The following is a 21,629-nucleotide window of genomic DNA, read 5'->3' as shown; positions in this document are numbered from 1 at the left end:
CATTCATTAGTGTGCTCTCTTAATGGATGACAAATTAGTACAATGTCCCAGTCACACTTTCTTTTGATGTGGGCCAAAAATATGAAATTACATGAGGCCACAGAGTTGAGAATACTTTTACTGTTCGTGGAGGCAATTATCTAAATAACTTTTTTTTTTTCCAAGAGCCTTCTCTTCTCCAGGATGAACAACCCCAATTCTCTCAGCCTACCTTCATAGGAGGGGTGCTCCAGCCCTCTGATCATCTTCATGGCCCTCCTCTGGACGCGTTCTAGTACGTCCCCGTCCTTCTTGTGCTGGGGGACCCAGAGCTGAACACAGTACTCTAGGTGGGGTCTCACAGGAGCAGAGTAGACGGGGAGAATCACCTCCCTCAATATTCTGGCCATGCTCCTTTTGATGCAGCCCAGTGTATGGTTGACTTTCTGGGCTGCAAGCACACATTGCCATGTCATGTTGAGCTTCCCATCAACCAACACCCCCAGGTCTTTCTCCTCAGATCTGCTCTTAACTCATTCTCCACCCTGCCTGGATTTGTGTTTAAGATTTCCTCAGGCCCCTTGCACTTGGCCTTGTTGAACTTCACCCTAGCAGTTCTTCAGAATTGTATCAAAATGAAACATAAAGTGTGAGAAATCCCTTAGAAACAGAACTGTATGCTTCACTTACATTTCAACTGTAATGCTAAATGTTTTTCAGGAGCAATTAAGTAATTTATGTAAAGGCTAACCCAAGGACATTAGGAAGAAATTTATCGTTTGTAAGATTTTATGTCATAAGCTTTTGATTTGGGGAAATATTCTCAGGTTACCAATAGATTCCAGTTTTACCTGGAACTATTTTAAAGATAATCTCTTTCAAAAAATTAGGGATTACTTGCACTTAAAGTTCACGAAAGGCATAAAAATAAATAAGGTTCTTAAAACTTGAATTTGTTATTATGTCTTTTTTTATGCTTGTCTCTGCCTTGAACCACATGTATTTCAATACCCATGAGTTTGTTGGCTGAGCATAACTGTGCATAGTCAGTCTTTACAACATTACCTGTTACAGCTATCATGTTCAAGACCTGTGTTTTAAAGAATAATTATGCTTATTATGTTTCTGTTATTGAGATTGCAAAAGGAAGCTGCCTACATATTTAACAGCTTACATATAAACTGTAATTAAATCAGTTAGATACTACAAGATTCAAAACATGAAATGGATCTGTTTAGTAAATAAAATGGAATTGCATGTATTGATTTAATTTAAAAAAAAAAATACAACCAAATAAATTAATCTTTTTTTTTTTAATTCTAGAATCGAATGGAAGAAAGCAAAGCACTCTTTAGAACAATTATTACATATCCATGGTTCCAGAATTCTTCGGTTATTCTGTTCTTAAATAAAAAAGATCTCTTAGAGGAGAAAATTTTGTACTCCCATCTAGTTGATTATTTCCCAGAGTATGATGGTAAGTATATTTACACCAGAGCTCATGCTCCATTAACACTCCGGTAATGACAAATTATCACCCATTCTTCATTACATCCATATTCTTCATTACAAACTGTACTTAGTACACCAAATGGTTAGTTTTTTGTTGAGTGGCTTGCTGGTCATATTTTCTTTTTAATTATATGAAAAGAAAAAATGATTAAAAATAGCAATTTCTAATACTTGAAATTTTTAAAGTCACTGAAATCTTGTGGTATTTTCTAGATTTCTAGGATTTCATTTTATAACTCCATTAACTGTGGATAGGATGGCAGTACCTTTCATGTGAAATTATTGCTTTTAGATGAGTAACAGCATATTAGCAATGAACCTTATTCTGTTCTTATTCCTAAGTTGAGGTGACTGCTTGAAGTGAAGTATAAAGTTAAAAATAAATAAAACCACATTTCTTCTCATTTTTACTCATAGTCTTTTTTGAGGATTTTTGTTTGTTTGTTTGTTTAAGCCTGTATATTTAAATAGAAGTGTCATAAATTCTTGATATAAATGCATAAATGCTTGAAGTGAAGTATAAAGTTAAAAATAATGTTGTGGTTTAACCGGGCTGGCAGCTAAACACCACACAGCCATTCGCTCACCCTCCCCCCTCCCTCTCTGGGATGGGGGAGAGAAACGGGAAAGTGAAGCCGGTGAGTTGAGATAAAGACAGTTTATTAAGACAGGAATATAATAATATAAGGAATATAAGGAATATAATAATAACAATAATAATAATAATAGTGATAATGATAATAGTATTAACAATAATAATGTGTAAGAAAACAAGTGATGCACAATGCAATTGCTCACCACCCGCTGACCGATGCCCAGCCTATTCCCGAGCAGCCGGCCCCCCCACCCGGGCCAGCCACCCCTATATATTGTTTAGCATGACGTCAGATGGTATGGAATACCCCTTTGGCCAGTTTGGGTCAGCTGTCCTGGGTCTGTCCCCTCCCAGCTCCTGCTGCACCCCCAGCCTGCTCGCTGGCAGGACAGAGCGAGAAGCCGAAAAGTCCTTGGCCTGGTGTAAACACTGCTCTGCAACAATTAAAACATCAGCATGTTATCAGCGCTCTTCTCATCCTAATCCAAAACATAGCACCCTACCAGCTACTATGAGCTACTTAACTCTGTCCTAACTGGAACCAGGACAGATATCCACCCCTTATTCCATACCATTTATGTCATGCTCAGGTTACGCTCTTTCCAATACAGTCTAATTAATCACCATTTTCATCTATGATATATAGCAATCATGGTAGTGATGACATACATTATTATATAATAATTAACATACTACAATTCAACTCATGGGCTATTCTCACCCAGTATCAAATCCCCTTGAGGTACACACCGGACCTCCCCATTCTTTTGCATTACCCACCAAGTGCATCCAGGTCCCTGAGCAAAAGCAATTCCACGAATGGGTTTGCCTTTTCCTGAGGCAGGAGTAGCCCAGACTGTTTTACCCAGCATGTTTCTTACGTGCACTACAGGAACTTTATCCCCTTCTACAGTGCGTAACAGGTTTGATTGGGCAGGTCCAGCTCGGTTGGCAGATCCCCTGGTATTGACTAACCAGGTGGCCTTTGCCAAATGTGTATCCCAATTTTTGAATGTCCCAGCACCCATTGCTTTCAGTGTAGTCTTCAACAGTCCATTGTATCGTTCAACTTTTCCAGAGGCTGGTGCATGATAGGGGATGTGATACACCCACTCAATACCATGTTCTTTGGCCCAAGTGTCTATAAGGTTGTTTCGGAAATGAGTCCCGTTGTCTGACTCAGTTCTCTCTGGGGTGCCATGTCGCCATAGGACTTGCTTTTCAAGGCCCAGGATAGTGTTCCGGGCGGTGGCATGGGGCACCGGATATGTTTCCAGCCATCCGGTGGTTGCTTCCACCATTGTAAGTACGTGGCGCTTGCCGTTGCGGGTTTGAGGGAGTGTGATGTAATCAATCTGCCAGGCCTCTCCATATTTATATTTCAGCCATCGTCCTCCATACCAAAGAGGTTTTGACCGCTTGGCTTGCTTGATTGCAGCACGTTTCACAGTCATGAATAACCTGTGCTATAGTGTCCATGGTCAGGTCCACCCCTCGATCACGAGCCCATCTGTAGGTTGCGTCTCTGCCTTGATGGCCTGAGGTGTCATGGGCCCATCGGGCTATAAATAATTCACCTTTATGTTGCCAGTCCAGGTCCACCTGAGCCACTTCAATCTTAGCAGCCTGATCCACCTGCTGGTTGTTTTGATGTTCTTCAGTAGCCCGATTCTTGGGCACATGAGCATCTACATGGCGTACCTTTACAACCAGGTTCTCGACCCGGGCAGCGATATCTTGCCACAATGCCGCAGCCCAGATGGGCTTGCCCCTGCGCTGCCAGTTGTTCTGCTTCCATTGCTGTAACCACCCCCACAGGGCATTTGCTACCATCCATGAATCAGTATAGAGAGAGAGAACTGGCCACTTTTCTCGTTCAGCAATATCTAAAGCCAGCTGAATGGCTTTCACTTCTGCAAACTGACTCGATTCACCTTCTCCCTCAGCAGCTTCTGCAACTCGTTGTGTAGGACTCCATACAGCAGCTTTCCATCTCCGATGCTTTCCCACAATACGACAGGACCCGTCAGTGAACAAGGCATATTTCTTCTCATTTTCTGGTAGCTTGTTGTACAGTGGGGCTTCTTCAGCACGGACCACCTCCTCCTATGATGATATCCCAAAGTATTTGCCTTCTGGCCAGTCCATAATCACCTCCAAGATTCCTGGGCGACTGGGGTTTCCTATTCGAGCTCGCTGAGTAATCAGTGCAACCCACTTGCTCCATGTAGCATCAGTTGCATGATGTGTAGAGGGGACCCTTCCTTTGAACATCCAGCCTAGTACCGGCAGTCGGGGTGCCAGGAGGAGCTGCGCTTCAGTACCGACCACTTCCGAAGCAGATCGAACTCCTTCATATGCTGCCAATATCTCCTTTTCAGTTGGAGTATAGCGGGCCACAGATCCTCTGTATCCCCGACTCCAAAACCCCAGGGGTCGACCTCGAGTTTCCCCAGTTTCTTCCTGCCAGAGGCTCCAGGTGGGACCATTCTCCCCGGCTGCGGTGTAGAGCACATTCTTTACATCTGGTCCTGTTCGGACTGGCCCGAGGGCTACTGCATGAACTATTTCCTGCTTAATTTGTTCAAAGGCTTGTCGTTGCTCAGGGCCCCATTCAAAAGCATTCTTCTTACGGGTTACTTGGTAGAGCGGGTTTACAATCAGACTGTAATTTGGAATATGCATTCTCCAAAACCCCACGACACCTAGGAAAGTTTGTGTTTCTTTTTTGCTAGTTGGTGGAGACATAGCTGTTATTTTGTTGATCACATCCATTGGGATTTGACGACGTCCATCTTGCTGTTTTATTCCTAAAAACTGGATCTCTCGTGCAGGTCCTTTAACTTTATTCTGTTTTAAGGCAAAACCGGCCTTCAGAAGGATTTGGACTATTTTCTTCCCTTTCTCGAAAACTTCTTCTGCAGTGTCACCCCACACAATGATGTCATTGATGTACTGCAGGTGTTCAGGAGCTTCCCCCTGCTCCAGCGCAGACTGGATCAGTCCATGGCAAATGGTAGGGCTGTGTTTCCACCCCTGGGGCAGCCGATTCCAAGTATATTGGACTCCCCTCCAAGTGAAAGCAAACTGTGGCCTGCACTGTGCTGCTAGAGGGATGGAGAAAAATGCATTAGCGATATCAATTGTGGCATACCACTTGGCTGCCTTTGATTCCAGTTCATACTGGAGTTCTAGCATGTCCGGCACTGCAGCACTCAGTGGTGGCGTGACTTCGTTCAGGCCACGATAGTCCACTGTTAGTCTCCACTCACCATTAGACTTTCGCACTGGCCATATGGGACTATTAAAAGGTGAATGAGTCTTGCTGATCACTCCTTGGCTCTCCAGTTGACGAATTAGCTTATGTATGGGACTCAGGGAGTCTCGGTTGGTGCGATATTGCCGCCGGTGCACAGTTGTGGTAGCGATCGGCACTTGCTGTTCTTCAACCCTCAGCAACCCCACAACAGAAGGGTCCTCTGAAAGACCAGGCAAGGTAGACAACTGTTTAATGTCCTCTGTCTCCAAGGCAGCTATGCCAAAAGCCCAGCGGAACCCTTTTGGGTCCTTGAAATATCCTCTTCTAAGATAGTCTATGCCAAGGATGCACGGAGCATCTGGGCCAGTCACAATACGGTGCTTTTGCCACTCATTACCGGTTAGACTCACTTCAGCCTCCAATACAGTTAACTGCTGGGATCCCCCCGTCACACCATAAATACAGATGGGCTCTGGCCCTTTATAGCTTGATGGCATTACAGTACATTGTGCACCGGTGTCTACCAAAGCCTTATACTTCTGTGCGTCTGACGTGCCAGGCCATCGAATCCACACAGTCCAATAAACTCGATTGTCCCTTTCCTCCCCCTGGCTGGAGGCAGGGCCCCTCTAGTCCTGGTCAGAATCTTCATTTCTGTGTCTAAAGGACTGCCTGCTGGAAGTTGGAGCAGCAAACTTTTCAGAGAATTCCTTTTTCCCACTTGTTTTCCTTTGCAATTCACGTACCCGTGCCTCTAGGGTCGCAGTAGATTTTCCATCCCATTTTCTCATGTCCTCTCCATGGTCACGTAGGTAAAACCACAGGGTGGCGCGGTGTGTGTGCCCACCATATTGTCTTCCTTGCATAGATGAACGTTTACCCCTGATAGCTGAGACACTGGTTTGTACAGGTGGGGAGGAAAATAATCTCTCTTCAAGTTTTTGGATCTTTTCAGAAAGTTTCTCCAAAGTATTCTCTTTTAGCTGGTGGACACTGGTTCGTTCAGGTAGAGGGGAAGATAATCTTTCTTCAAGTTGGTGGATCTTTTCAGAAAGTTTCTCCAAAGCATTCTCTTTTAGCTGGTGGACACAGGTTCGTTCAGGTGGAGGGGAAGATAATCTTTCTTCAAGTTGGTGGATCTTTTCAGAAAGTTTCTCCAAAGCATTCTCTTTTAGCTGGTAGACACTGGTTCGTTCAGGTGGAGGGGAAGATAAATTCTCTTTAAGTTGGTGGACCTCTTTAGAAAGTTTCTCCACAGCCGAGACACAGGTCTGTAGGGAAGAGGAGAGATTTCCTTCGTACTGCCGGAGTAATTTAGCCACTTCATTCACTGGGGGATTCTCCTCCGCTTTCCAGGCTATTATTGCCAATGAGCTGGCATATGATGATGGTGCACTCCGTACAAACTTCCGCCACATAGGTGGTGTACACTGGACTGCATCTGGATCTGTGGATGTTTGTGCGTCGTCTAGGTCCTTATAAATTACTTCCCGTACGGCCAATTCCCTCAGGTACTGAATTCCCTTCTCCATGGTGGTCCATTTGCCTGGTAGACATACAAGTTCTTCCTTGAAGGGATACCTTTCCTGCACAGCTGACAGGAGACGCCTCCAGAGACTGCGAGATCGTGCTCCATCTCCAATTGCTTTGTCAATGCATGCGTCCCTAGCAAGGGATCCCAGCCGCCTGGCTTCCTTGCCCTCTAATTCCACATAATTGGCTCCAGCGTCCCAGCACCGGAGCAGCCAGGTGACAAGCTGCTCGCCTATACAGCGACCAAAATCTTTTCGCACATCTCGTAGCTCACGCTGGTATAGAGTCCGGGTAGTTACTGTTGATTTTTCGACACCCTCATCCTCATCTTCAGTCTCCTGCACCTTTGATGGCTGGTGTAGAGTCCGGGTAGTTACTGTTGATTTTTCGACATCCTCATCCTCATCTTCAGTCTCCTGCACCTTTGATGGCCCAGCCTCGTCTTCACTATGCCCAGACTTAGCAGAAGACCGTCTGCGTTCTAAACGACCTGAGTCTCTATACCATTTCTTCACCTTGTCTACAGGGGCAACTTGCACTGCTACAGCTCGTTTCTCTAATCCAGACACAGGGTCTGCCACAGGGGTTGGAATACCCTCTGCGGGGTCAACTTGCACTGCTACAGCTCGTTTCTCTGACCCAGACACAGGAGTGGGAGCAGCTGCAGGAGCTGGAGCTGCTGCAGGAGCTGGAGTGGCTGCGGGAGCTGGAGCTGGAGCAGCTGCAGGAGCTGGAGCGGCTGCAGGAGCTGGAGCTGGAGCGGCTGCAGGAGCTGGAGCTGGAGTGGCTGCAGGAGCTGGAGCGGCTGCAGGAGCTGGAGCTGGAGCGGCTGCAGGAGCTGGAGCGGCTGCAGGAGCTGGAACTGGAACGGCTGTAGGAGCTGGAGCTGGAGCGGCTGCAGGAGCTGGAGCGGCTGCAGGAGCTGGAGCGGCTGCAGGAGCTGGAACTGGAGCGGCTGCAGGAGCTGCAGCTGGAGTGGCTGCAGGAGCTGGAGCTGGAACGGCTGCAGGAGCTGGAGCGGCTGCAGGAGCTGGAGCTGGAGCGGCTGCAGGAGCTGGAGCGGCTGCAGGAGCTGGAACTGGAACGGCTGCAGGAGCTGGAGCTGGAACGGCTGCAGGAGCTGGAGTGGCTGCAGGAGCTGGAGCTGGAGCGGCTGCAGGAGCTGGAGCGGCTGCAGGAGCTGGAACTGGAATGGCTGCAGGAGCAGGAGCGGCTGCAGGAGCTGGAGCTGGAGCGGCTGCAGGAGCTGGAGCTAGGTTGCTAGTAGCATCAATTGCAGCTCGATAGGCACAAGCCAGACCGCAGCACGCTACAGTGATTTGTGTCACTTTGGAACTGCCAGAGTCATGACACCTTTTTTTCAAGCATTCTGCCAGCTTTTTAGGATTTTGCAGTTGTTCAGGGGTGAATGTCCAAAACACTGGAGGTGACCACTGCTCTAGAAACCTGCCCATATCCTCCCACACTCCCTGCCACTCGCAGCTATCCCGCCTCAAGACAGATCTCCGGATGAGATTCCTAAGTAGTTGTTTAACCCTCCACAAAATCTGAAGCGCATTCAGGAGACATAACAACAAGAGCAGGCTGGTCTGAGTATCCCAAGGATATTCAACATCTCGGAGAACCACCGTAACTAGCTCGGGGGATAAGAGGGTGGTGGTGAAGGAGAAAGGGAGAGTGAACAGGTAGGGAAACATGTCTTCCCCTGTCCCCTTCACAGATTGGCTCCCTAACGAAAACAGGCAATAGGTGTAATTGCTAATAGTTTCCGAGATATGGGTTCCAAAGTATAGAGTCGACGTCAGTGCTGAGTACAAATACCAGGTTAAAGTCGTGACCAGATATTTCATCATTTCATAAGCCATTGCTACACCGCACAGTACCATAACAATCTTAAACCAGGGCCCGGAAAGGATAAACAGTGCAACAGGGAGCACATACAGAAAGTAACGTGCTATAAAACTCAATTTGGAAAACAGGCACAGCAGACTGGAGATTAAGGCAATCAACATCGTGACTAGCACCTATTAAGCAGGTCCAATACTTATACCAATTTTAGTTTAACACACTCTGGTCAAATTTGTCGATATCTCAACCCTTCGAGCCCCACGTTGGGCGCCAAAAGGACTGTTGTGGTTTAACCCGGCTGGCAGCTAAACACCACACAGCCGTTCGCTCACCCTCCCCCCTCCCTCTCTGGGATGGGGGAGAGAAACGGGAAAGTGAAGCCGGTGAGTTGAGATTAAGACAGTTTATTAAGACAGGAATATAATAATATAAGGAATATAAGGAATATAGTAATAACAATAATAATAATAATAGTGATTATGATAATAGTATTAACAATAATAATGTGTAAGAAAACAAGTGATGCACAATGCAATTGCTCACCACCCGCTGACCGATGCCCAGCCTATTCCCGAGCAGCCGGCCCCCCCACCCCGGCCAGCCACCCCTATATATTGTTTAGCATGACGTCAGATGGTATGGAATACCCCTTTGGCCAGTTTGGGTCAGCTGTCCTGGGTCTGTCCCCTCCCAGCTCCTGCTGCACCCCCAGCCTGCTCGCTGGCAGGACAGAGCGAGAAGCCGAAAAGTCCTTGGCCTGGTGTAAACACTGCTCTGCAACAATTAAAACATCAGCATGTTATCAGCGCTCTTCTCATCCTAATCCAAAACATAGCACCCTACCAGCTACTATGAGCTACTTAACTCTGTCCTAACTGGAACCAGGACAGATTTCATTTTATAACTCCATTAACTGTGGATAGGATGGCAGTACCTTTCATGTGAAATTATTGCTTTTAGATGAGTAACAGCATATTAGCAATGAACCTTATTCTGTTCTTATTCCTAAGTTGAGGTGAATGCTTGAAGTGAAGTATAAAGTTAAAAATAAATAAAACCACATTTCTTCTCATTTTTACTCATAGTCTTTTTTGAGGATTTTTGTTTGTTTGTTTGTTTAAGCCTGTATATTTAAATAGAAGTGTCATAAATTCTCTGGGGTTGTCAGAGAGACCAGTATCACTCCTGCCACTCTTTCATTATACCATTTCTTTCTTGTTTTCTTTATTTTACTTATGTAAAATGTAATGTGCTTGTCTCAGAAAACATTATGTGAAACATTCCTAAGGAAATTGTACTTTTATAAAGTGCTCCTGAGGTAAAAAGTAAGGTATTTTAAGGTACTTTTTAGGAGTTGGACTCAATGATCCTTCTGGATCCCTTCCAACTCAGGGTATTCTGTGATTCTATGAACTGAGTGGAGTCTTTAGTAACAGGGGAAAAATCAAATTCATATAATAAAATCTCTTTTGTCTCACCAGAGAGTGAACAGCAGATTTGAAAGCTACAAAAAAAAAAAGATTAAATTTCTCATTTTCAAAACTAAAGTGATAATAGGAAAAAGTTACAGGTATTTTTCCTATTTGAGAGGAAAGGATGTGTTCACAGTAAACAGCCTGGAGGATCAGCCAATACTTATTTATGAGTCACTCTAAGTTTTGTTTGATCATAGAAGAGAATCATAGAATCATTTAGGTTGGAAAAGACCCTTAAGATCATCAAGTGATCCATCAACCTAACCATCACCTAACACTACCAACTCCACCACTAAACCGTGTCCCCAAGCACCACATCCACACGTCTCTTAAATACCTTCAGGGATGGTGACTCCACCACTTCCCTGAGTAGCCCATTCCAATGCCTAATCACCCTTTCCATTAAAAAATTCTTCCTGACATCCTATCTAAACATCCCCTGATGCGTCCTATCACTTGTCACCTGAGAAAAGAGACCAATACCCACCTTGCTGAAACCTCCTTTCAGGTAGTTGTAGAGAACAATGAGGTCTCCCCTCAGTCCCCTCTTCTCAAGACTAAACAACCCCAGTTCCCTCAGACGCTCCCTCATAAGACTTGTTCTCCAGACCCTTCAGCAGATTTGTTGCTCCTTTTTAAATGCAAGTTCCAGCAAATCAATATCCTTCTTGTAGTGGGGGGTCCAAAAGTGAACACAGTACTTGAGGTGTGGTCTCACCAGTGCCGAGTACAGAGGGACAATCACTTCCCTAGTCCTGCTGGCCACACTATTTCTGATGGCCTTCTTGGCTACCTGGGCACGCTGTTGTCTCATGTTCAGCTGGCTGTCAACCGACACCCCCAGGTCATTTTCTGCTGCGCAAATTTTCAGCCACTCTTCTCCAAGTCATACTACTGCATGGGATTGTTATGACCCAAGTGCAGGACCCGGCACTTACCCTTGTTGAATGTCATGCAATTGGACTTGGCCCATTGATCTAGCCTTTCCATATCCCTCTGCAGAGCCTTGCTACCTTCAAGCAGATCAACACTCTTGCCCAACTTCGTGTCATCTGCAAACTTACTGAGGATGCACTTGATCCCCTCATCCAGATCTTTAACAAAAATGTTAAATGTAACTGGCCCCAATACTGAGCCTTGGGGAACACCACTGGTGATCAGCCACCAACCAGATTTAACTCCATTCACAATGACCTTTTGGGCCTGACTATCCAGGCAGTTTTTTACCCAGCAGACAGTACATCCTTTGAAGACATGAGCATCCAGTTTCTCCAAGAGAAGGCTGTAGGAGACAGCATCAGATGCCTTGAGGTCACAGAATAGATTTTACAAAACTTTAATGTAGTAGTAATTTAGGATTTATTTTATACTTTTATAGTAAATCACAAGAATAGATTGTATGATTCTTAACAGCACTTAATCAGCATTTAAGCATCAGCCAATTTAACACAATGATTTCAACAGAATTTGCTACAGTTGAAACAGCAACATAGTTAAAGATTCAAGAATGGCAAGGTTTGCCCAAGATTTACTGCAGGGGGGGGTTCTAAACTCAGTCTCACGCTTTCAAGATTCCCCCCTTTTAGTGAATCACTCACCCTTCTCCCTCATCAGCGTTTGTCCACAGACGAGCTTTTATCCTCGAGGAGTCAGTCCTGAGAGACATCTTACCTCAGGGGTACCCTGAGAGACGTCCCGGATTGGTGGGAGATCAATTGATTGGAGATTGGGAGTGGGAGATTGGTGGGTCACGGCCTGCTGCGGTCCCTGGAGAGCTTGCTTGGGATCACTATAGGATTGCTAGATGATTGACTTTTAGTCAGCAATTTTCCAGGATCCATTTCTTTTTTCACTTTGGCTATCATTCAAGTTGTGCAACACACACACACACACACCCTTAGCAAATAATTGCGCCTTTCTCAATTAGTCATGTCACAGGGGCTTTGGATACATACAGTCAGGGGGAGGCCTTCTTGTCCTGTGCCTGTAATGTATAAATAACAGGGGAATGAGGCAGTGTCAGGCTTCACCACACTCTGTAGATAACAGAGGAATGATGCCATGATGGCTTTTCCTTGAATCATAGATAACAAAGGAATGATTCTGCACTATATTAGATAAAGTGATTGACTCATAGTCAAGTTCAGATTCCTTATCATGTTGATCTTGGACTCTGATATGATTCATCATTTTCCCATGAGGAATTTCCTGGCATCAGGTGTCTGCCTGGCACTCCATTATTAAAGAGCTGTCCAGTTCAAGGAACGATCACATTGAGGCCTACTTGTGGCTCATAAGCCTGAGCAAGACATGTCAAGTGCAGGATTAAAGCATATCCACCACACTTGTTAAAGTCCAGGTAAATAATATCCAATGCCTTTCCATCATACACCATGTCATCTTATCATAGAAGATCAGGTTAGTCAAGCAAGATTTGCATTTGATAAAACCATGCTGATTGAGTCTGATCACCGGGATGAAAGAAAAAGGAGATAAATTTGCAAAAATAGTACTCTAGAATCAAACGGTATTAAATTTATTAATAACCTCACAAGAAGGAGTGTGCACTGTAATTAGTGCTAGTTGCTGTATATATCTAGATCAAATGGGACAAATTTGACTGATCTCAAAAATATTTGGGAAAAAAAAAAACACAACAAGATCCTACATAGAGTGGCTCAAGATGACACTTCCTGGGGATTTAGAAACATTTGGGAGAAACTAACTTCGTGGTTACCTGAATGGAATTGGCTCAAACAACTATTTGTTGGTATTACAATAATAATGGCATTGTATATCTGTCATCCCCCATGACATTCGAAGAATACTGCACCTTAATGTTGGAAAAACTCAAGAGTGGGGTATGTGAAAAACAACAGTAAGAGTAAGAAAAGAAGAGGGGGGAATTGTGAGAAACAAAGTTGTGTTTTTGCAATAGAAGGTGTTTTTGCAGTGGAGAATTCCACTAACCTTGTGTATTCAAAAATGATTGTGCAGCATAGCAGTGTGGAGTACGTTAAGCAGATAAGGGGAAGGTCCCACTGTCCCAAAATAAGGAGGGTAGCTAAGAAAAACAGGATGAGCAGTACGAAATCATCAAAAACAAAAATCACGGGCCCTCTAGTAATGAGAGAAGAAGGAAAAAAAAAGGAAAAGGTGAAATTAACGGTTTGTCAAATTAAATTGTACATATATGTTACAGTAATAAGTATCGAGTACTTTGTGAAGCTGTAGTACTCAGCCAATGAGGAAATAGGGGGGGAATTAAGCGTCGGGTAACAGGGAATATACATATACAATATATAACACCTGCAGTACACTGATGACATCATTGTGTGGGGTGACACTGCAGAAGAAGTTTTTGAGAAAGGGAAGAAAATAGTCCAAATCCTTCTGAATGCTGGATTTGCAATAAAACAAAATAAAGTCAAAGGACCTGCACGAGAGATCCAGTTTTTAGGAATAAAATGGCAAGATGGACGTCGTCAAATCCCAATGGATGTGATCAACAAAATAACAGCTATGTCTCCACCAATTAGCAAAAAAGAAACACAAACTTTCCTAGGTGTCGTGGGGTTTTGGAGAATGCACATTCCAAATTACAGTCTGATTGTAAACCCGCTCTACCAAGTAACCCATAATAAGAATCATTTTGAATGGGTCCCCGAGCAACGACAAGCCTTTGAACAAATTAAGCAGGAAATAGTTCATGCAGTAGCCCTTGGGCCAGTCCGAACAGGACCAGATGTAAAGAATGTGCTCTACACCGCAGCCGGGGAGAATGGTCCCACCTGGAGCCTCTGGCAGAAAGAACCTGGGGAACCTCGAGGTCGACCCCTGGGGTTTTGGAGTCGGGGATACAGAGGATCTGAGGCCCGCTACACTCCAACCGAAAAGGAGATATTGGCAGCATATGAAGGAGTTCGATCTGCTTTCGGAAGTGGTCGGTACTGAAGCGCAGCTCCTCCTGGCACCCCGACTGCCGGTACTGGGCTAGGTGTTCAAAGGAAGGACCCCCTCTACACATTATGCAACTGATGCTACATGGAGCAAGTGGGTTGCACTGATTACTCAGCAGGCTCGAATAGGAAACTCCAGTCACCCAGGAATCCTGGAAGTGATTGTGGACTGGCCAGAAGGCAAATATTTTGGGATATCACCGGAAGATGAGGTAGCCTGTGCTGAAGAAGCCGCACTGTATAAGAAGCTACCAGGGTGCCAAGGACCTGGGTGCACTTGGTGGGTAATGCTAAAGAATGGGGAGGTCCGGCGTGTACCTCAAGGGGATTTAATATTGGGTGAGAATAGCCCTTGAGTTGAATTGTATCATGTTAATTATTACCTAATACGGTATGTCATCACCATTGTGATTGCTATATGTTAATGTCCCATTAATGGTATCACAGTAACTGTCTGGCAGATAACAATGAATGAATGTTAATAGAATTGGACAAGCACAGCGGTATGATGGAACGAGAACAGGCTTCAACGTGTGACGATCCAACATCATACACCATCTCTTCTGCCCTGAAAGACTGCTGGGACAGATGGAGCCTGAAGTCAGTCACAGACTAAACTTAATGGACATTTTATATACATGTATGAAGGTGGTGATTAACTGGAATGTATTGGGAAGTGTGGGACCCGAGCATGACATAAATGGTTTGGAATAAGGGGTAGATATTTTCCTAGTTTCAGCTAGGATAGAGGTAATTTTCCTCCTAGTAGCTGGTAGGGTGCCCTGTTTGGGATTTAGGATGAGAATAATGTTGATAACACACTGATGTTTTAATTGTTGCAGAGCAGTGCTTGCACTAAGCCAAGGACTTTTCAGCTTTCGCTCTGTCCTGCCAGCGAGCAGGCTAGGGGTGCAGCAGGAGCTGGGAGGGGACAGACCCAGGACAGCTGACCCAAACTGGCCAAATTGGTATTCCATACCATCTGACGTCATGCTGAACAATTGAAATGAGGGGGTGGCAGGGGTGGGGGAACCGGCTGCTCGGGGATAGGCTGGGCATCGGTTAGTCAAGCAGGATTTGCATTTCATAAAACCATGCTGATTGAGTCTGATCACCTGGTTATCCTGCGTGTGCCAGAAGATGGCACTCAAGATGATCTGCTCCATGACCTTCCCTGGCACCGAGGTCAGACTGACAGGCCTGTAATTCCCCAGATCCTCCTTCCTGCCCTTCTTGTAGATGGGCGTCACATTCACCAACCTCCATTCAACTGGGACCTCCCTGGACAGCCAGGACTGCTGATAAATTATTGAAAGTGGCTTGTTGAGCACTTTGGCTAGCTCCTTCAGCACCCTTGGATGTACCCCATAGATTTGTGCATGTCCAAGTGGTATAGTAGGTCACTAACCATTTCCCCCTGGATTATAAGGGCTTCATTCTTCTCCCTGTCTCTGTCTTCCAGCTCAGTGGGCTGGGTACCCCAAGAATAATTGGTCTTACTAAGGCAGAGGCAAAGAAGGCATTAAGTACCTCAGCCTTTTCCTCATCCCTTGTCTCTATGTTTCCCCCCACATCCAATAAAGGATGGAGATTCCCTTTAGTCCTCCTTTTGTTGGTAATGTATTTATAGAAGTATTTTTTATTGTCTTTGACGGCAGCAGACATTAATTTCCAGTTGGGCTTTGGGCTTTCTAATTTTCTCCCTGCATAGCCCCACAACACTTTTGTAGTCCTCCTGAGTGGCCTGCCCCTTCTTCCAAAGGTCATAAATTCTCCTGAGTTCTTTCCTGAGTTCTAGACAAAGGTATCTCTTCACCCAGGCCAGTCTTCTCCCCTGCCAGCTCATCTTTCGGCACATTGCAATGGCCTGCTCCTGTGCCTTTAAGATTACCTTCTTGAAGAGTGTCCAGTCTTCCTACCAGCCCAGTCATAGAATGGTTTGAGTTGGAAGGGACCTTAAAGATCATCTAGTTCCAACCCCCCTGCCATGGGCAGGGATACCTTCCACAAGACCAGGTTGCTCAAAGCCCCATCAAGCCTGGCCTTAAACACTTCCAGGAATGGGGCATCCACAACTTCTCTGGGTAACTTCCAGTGCCTCACCACCCTCACCATGAAGAATTTCTTCCTAATAACTAATCTAAACATACCCTATTTAGTTTAAAACCATGACCCCTTGTCCTATCGGCACACTCCCTGATAGTCTCTCCCCATCTTTCATGTAGGCCCCCTTGAAGTATTGCAAGGCCGCTATAAGGTTTCCCTGGAGCCTTCTCTTCTCCAGGCTTCTCTTCCTCAGCCTATCTTCATAGGGGAGGTGCCCTAGCCCTCTGATCATCTTCGTGGCTTTCCTTGACCCGCTCTAACAGGTGCATGCCTTTGTTATGCTGGGGGCCCCAGAGCTGGACGCAGCACTCCAGGTAGAGTCTTATGAGAGCAGAGTAGAGGGGGAGAATCACCTCACACTTCTTTTGATGCAGACCAGGATACGATTGGCTTTCTAGTCTGTAAGCACACATTGTTAACTCATATTCAGTTTTTCGTCCACCAGTAACCCCCAAGTCCTTCTCCTCAGGGCTGCTCTCAATCCACTCATTGCCCAGCCTAAGGATTGCCCCGACCCAGGTGCAGGACCTTGCACTTAGCCTCGTTAACATTCACGAGGTTCACACAGGCCCACCTCTCAAGCCTGTCAAGGTCCCTCTGGGTGGCATCCCTTCCCTCCAGCATGTCAACTGCACCACTCAGCTTGGTGTCATCTGCAAGTAGTACTATACAGAAGAGAACTATTTAGAAGAGAATTCAAGAGAATTGAAAATATTCTTGTCTTTTTGAGTTTATTTCATGTGACAGATGCCCTAGATGACGTCCAGCAGGTTAATCTTCACTTTTCTAGATTGACTCTTGTGTAAAGTAGAACATGTAGTTTGGTTACATAGACTTTGTGTTCTTCTGAGAATTACAACCTCAATATAGATTTAACAGGATCATTATCTTATGCAATTTAGATAACTGATTTGTTAGAACAGTAACATTTTGCAGTTGACCAGCTTCAACTAGAGGGCATATGTTTTTTATCACTAATTAAATGAAATTCTATTGGAGTGTCAGACCAATTTAGGATATAACTTGTTTATGCTTTTTAAAAATACAGTTTAAATACAGTAGGTATAGAATGAAAATTGAACAATTCTATTAATTTTATAATGATTTATTAGTATAATGTAACTAATATTTCTGTTGTTCATTTTGTGTGGTTACAGATCATCCAATTCATCTCTCCATTTTAGACATTATTTTATGGAAGAAAGGATAGTAAGCAGGAAAAAAAACCAGCTCTTGCATGATCAACTTCTGGAATTTCATTCCATTTTTATTTTTTAATGGTTCCTACTGGAAAAAAAATACTATATAATAGTATTTATTAGTAAAAATGTTCCCTTCTCTTATGTGAGGATCACAGACTGAATCTTTCTTCTGTTTTCTGCTCCTAAGGTTCCCTCTTAAAGAAGCTCAAATTTTGAATTGACTATAAGAAAACTGACTTTCTCTTCTTAATTATTAGGACCACAACGGGATGCACAAGCAGCACGAGAGTTCATCTTGAAGATGTTTGTAGACCTGAATCCAGACAGTGACAAAATTATCTACTCCCACTTCACATGTGCTACAGACACAGAGAATATACGCTTCGTCTTTGCTGCTGTCAAGGATACAATCCTACAGTTAAACCTGAAGGAGTACAACCTGGTTTAATTGTGCCAAGGAGGCCCTGCAAAATCACCTTTACGTGACTGAAGATACAGAAGAGGGACTGTATTATCTGTGAAAACAATTTGCATAATACTAATTTATTGCTGAAATTATATTCACTCTGAACATCCACAGAGTTTGTAGTTAATATTATGTTTTTATTTAAACTATATGGAGAAAAAACAAAAGATGCTGAACTACATTCACAGCACATTTCCTTATCTTTTAGGCAAAGCCTCATGACTCAATGTGTTTTAAATTCTCAGTCATACTCTCACAAAGGATGTTTTTTTTTTTTTGATACTGAAGCAAAGTCAATCCGGTTTCCTCTTTCCCTGACCATTTCTCTCTCCTTCCTTCCCTTCCCGCTTTATGTTTTTAAAGGTATAATGGCCTTTTTCCCAGTTGCATTTCTTGGTAAAATATTTTCTATTGAGTGATTTGGTCAGGAAAAATGCTATCATCAATATTTAAAATATCAGTCATTCTAATTTTACAAAATGTACTTTTTCTGAAGGATCAAAAGTATTGATAGTATGATTTTTAAATTCTTGACATGGGTGTTTTCATTCTGTCTTCTGAGGCTGGAATATTGGGATTGCAAAATAGAAATACAGATGTGTATGGATGTAAAATTTAACCATGCTTTCACAGTTTAGAAAGATTCACAGAAGACAGTAATGAAATACCTAACACAAACCTAGGATGTACATGGAATATCACAGAATCTCTTTTTAATTGACATGTGCCGTTTTTTTCTCTTTTCTTTATTCACAAATGTCAAACAGAAATGTCATGAACACTACATTTTTCCCAGTAGCTACAGACTGAAACAGTGTGGGTTGTGTTTTTTTTTTCAGTTGTGTGGGTTTTTTTCTTAAGTTAGAGCTTTTCTAAATGTGTTTTTCCACATTAGAATTTTTTTTTATATATATAAAATTAATCTTGCCAAATCTGTCTTTTTATAAAACCGATATTTTGAAATATAAGATACTGAATGAAATACCAAAGTGATGGATTGGGAACTGACCTGATTGAGTCAACTGCCAAGTGATAAACAAACATAGTTTCAGTTCCTACAATCCCATTTTAGAAAGTGTTCCATTTTCTATTGCCAAAAACAACAGTGTGAATGAATATGATAATAGATACATGTGTATAAAAGACAGTTTAACTCCTTATGTCAGAGATGACATGAGATTGCATACAACGTGTTCCGTAATAATATCAAGGCATCTTTAGTTTTACAACATGAAATGCTTGTTCACTGGTTGCTTGTTCACTGAATCACAGACATTTGATAGGCTTAATATAAAAGCCTTGATATTCTTTAGAAAGAGCTATGAATATAAATGAAACATTGAGAAAATCGCTCTAGAAATTTAAACGTGCCATTTTTTAACAACAAAAATGCAGCACTCATTGATGAGTCTTTATTCTACAGCTTAAGTTGAAAGAAGGTGTTTTTTGACCAGGTGCATTATTGCTGGCAAGCTACAGAGAACTCAGATATGTAATTGGATTGTCTGCAATGCCAAGTAACTGCAAGCCACTTAACACAGAAATTGCTGCCTCTCAGCAGCGTAGGGGAAGTGGAAAAAAGAATGGCTTATTAGTTGAGTAACGAAGTTAACAATAAAGACTAATGAATTGTTTTTCATCCTTAACCCTCCCAGCTCCATAACAACAATAATAAGAACAGCTGATACTTTTTTCTCCCTTATAAAACATCTTATAATTAAAATCTGGTTGTACATACATACATATATATATATGGCAGCATCCATATTATCTTTGTAATTATTAATTTTTGGCAAATTGAATGTGCTGTGTTGATATGTATCTATGTAGTTGTACTGTATGTCATAGCTAATTCACATTTTAAATAATGCTATTTTATTTACTTTTTAAGAGAAAAGAATGTAAATTTTGTCAGTTTATTTCTGACTGGGGACTTGTTTTTATTTAAATATATATATATATATATAAAGTACAGAGCAGTACTAGCATCGTACTGTATAAAATTATTTGTACATTCCCGAGTAGAAATAAATTGTATACATGCAAAGGACATTCACATTCAAAACAATGCTTAAATCTTGTGAGGGCTTTATACAAATGTAGAAACCAGTTTTGTTAGAAGAACATATGCCATTATATCTAGGATTGGAAAATAAGCTCTCAAATATGAATTTGTATTTGGCAGATTCAGCTTTGATTAATTTTACCTTTCTAGTGGCCTTTATTAGAAAAGTTAATTTAGAGACATTTCAAATCAGTGAACATAAGTACTAATGGGCATATGCTATTTCCCTAAAAATAATCATGAAAAAATACAGAACATCAGATCAATTAAACATTATTTCAGAAATTACAGAAACCTTGGATCTAGCAACAAAAAACTCATTAGCGTTAACAATTTTAAGGAGTTAAAAATTTTATTTAATAAAGCTAAAGCAGGTAGTTGTATGTTATAAAAAGTGACACTGACATTCTAAATAGGTGATCAGAGTAGTTAATGTTGTTATATATGGCATTATAAAACTGGTCCTGATCTTGCTTAAAAACATAAAGCTTCTGTGTCTACTGTTAACTATGGAGTGCATGATAATATCCCTTCTTTTAACCTGGGAATATATTGGCCACCCTGGATTTCTGGATTTAGTGATATAAATAGAACTGTAGGAAAAAAAAAAAGCGAAAAAAAAAAAAAAAGCAAGTGGTGTCTTATGAAGGTTTGGTGTTTTTTTGTTTGTTTTGTTGTGGGGTATTGGGGAAGGGGAATGGGGTTTTTTGTTTTGTATAAAAAATAAACAAAAGTTTTCTCATGCATTATACTTATATTGTAATTGCAACATTCAAGAGGTTGTGCCACTGGGCTACTTCTGGTATATTTTAAGTGAGCAAACCTGTGGCAATGATTAGATCATTTGAGCATATTCTGAAAAAAATATATATTCAGCATGCTAATGCAAGTTTTATATGAATCACCTAACAGCACTGCAGTGTGACAGTTTTTGCAAAAACGTTTCCTTTTTAAATGACATAGCTGTTCCCACTTGCAATATATTCCGTTGTTGTTTTAATTGGTGGTTTCCAGTATGGGTTATAGCGCTTGAGCCCAGAAGTTTGTGCCTCTAACATGAAACTGAAGGCAAACACAAGACACAAACCCTTTTACTTTATGTGATATGTGATTTCATTGAATGTCTTAAATGGGGTAGGAGGGAAGGAAAACATCTTGGGAACCTGAGTATTTTAGGTGTTCGCTAGCACAAGAAAGCTGTAATATGCGTTTTACAAAACCTTAAATTTGCTTTTTCACTAAGTAACTGGCACTGTAATGACATATATAGGATGATGCAGCTATAAGGGCAGTTTACTTCTTATCATTTAGACTCTTTTGATTGTCAAAGTATATGAAATGTCATTTTTAATTATACTGCCACATGATTGTGAAACATTTTTTTTAAGTTTGAAAGTTGAGAAGAGACTTTATGCTGGCTATCAGTCAGAACTGACTGCATGATTTGCAAAAACTTTAAATGGGAGGAAACGGGCTGCATATGAAGACATTGCTAGACTCCCAGCCTTTGGTTATAAAATGCAAAAGATTTTCAGATTTCTCAGACTACTGTCCCTTCCCTAGTTATGCATTCTTCACAAAACAATGAAATAACAAGAGAAAACATGAAACCAACATGAAAAAATAAAAT

At 42.6% G+C, this 21,629-nt stretch overlaps 1 protein-coding gene across 2 annotated transcripts in view; it reads left to right on the top strand.

Moving 5' to 3' along the window:
• The window catches only part of LOC310888846 (guanine nucleotide-binding protein G(q) subunit alpha-like), a 185,032-nt gene extending 164,400 nt beyond the window's left edge, over positions 1-20,632 (top strand). For both annotated transcript variants that reach the window (XM_083852459.1, XM_083852460.1), the window contains 2 exons: positions 1,303-1,456; positions 17,726-20,632. In XM_083852459.1, coding sequence (XP_083708585.1) covers positions 1,303-1,456; positions 17,726-17,916 — 345 coding nt within the window. In that variant the 3' untranslated portion in view covers positions 17,917-20,632. The remainder of the gene's footprint in view (positions 1-1,302; positions 1,457-17,725) is intronic.
• Positions 20,633-21,629: the final 997 nt, after the last annotated feature.

Source organism: Anser anser, assembly GCF_964211835.1.
Source record: "Anser anser genome assembly, contig: SUPER_W_unloc_2, whole genome shotgun sequence".
In the NCBI taxonomy this organism is placed as follows: Eukaryota; Metazoa; Chordata; class Aves; order Anseriformes; family Anatidae; genus Anser; species Anser anser.
This window is presented reverse-complemented; position numbering and strand designations above follow the sequence as displayed.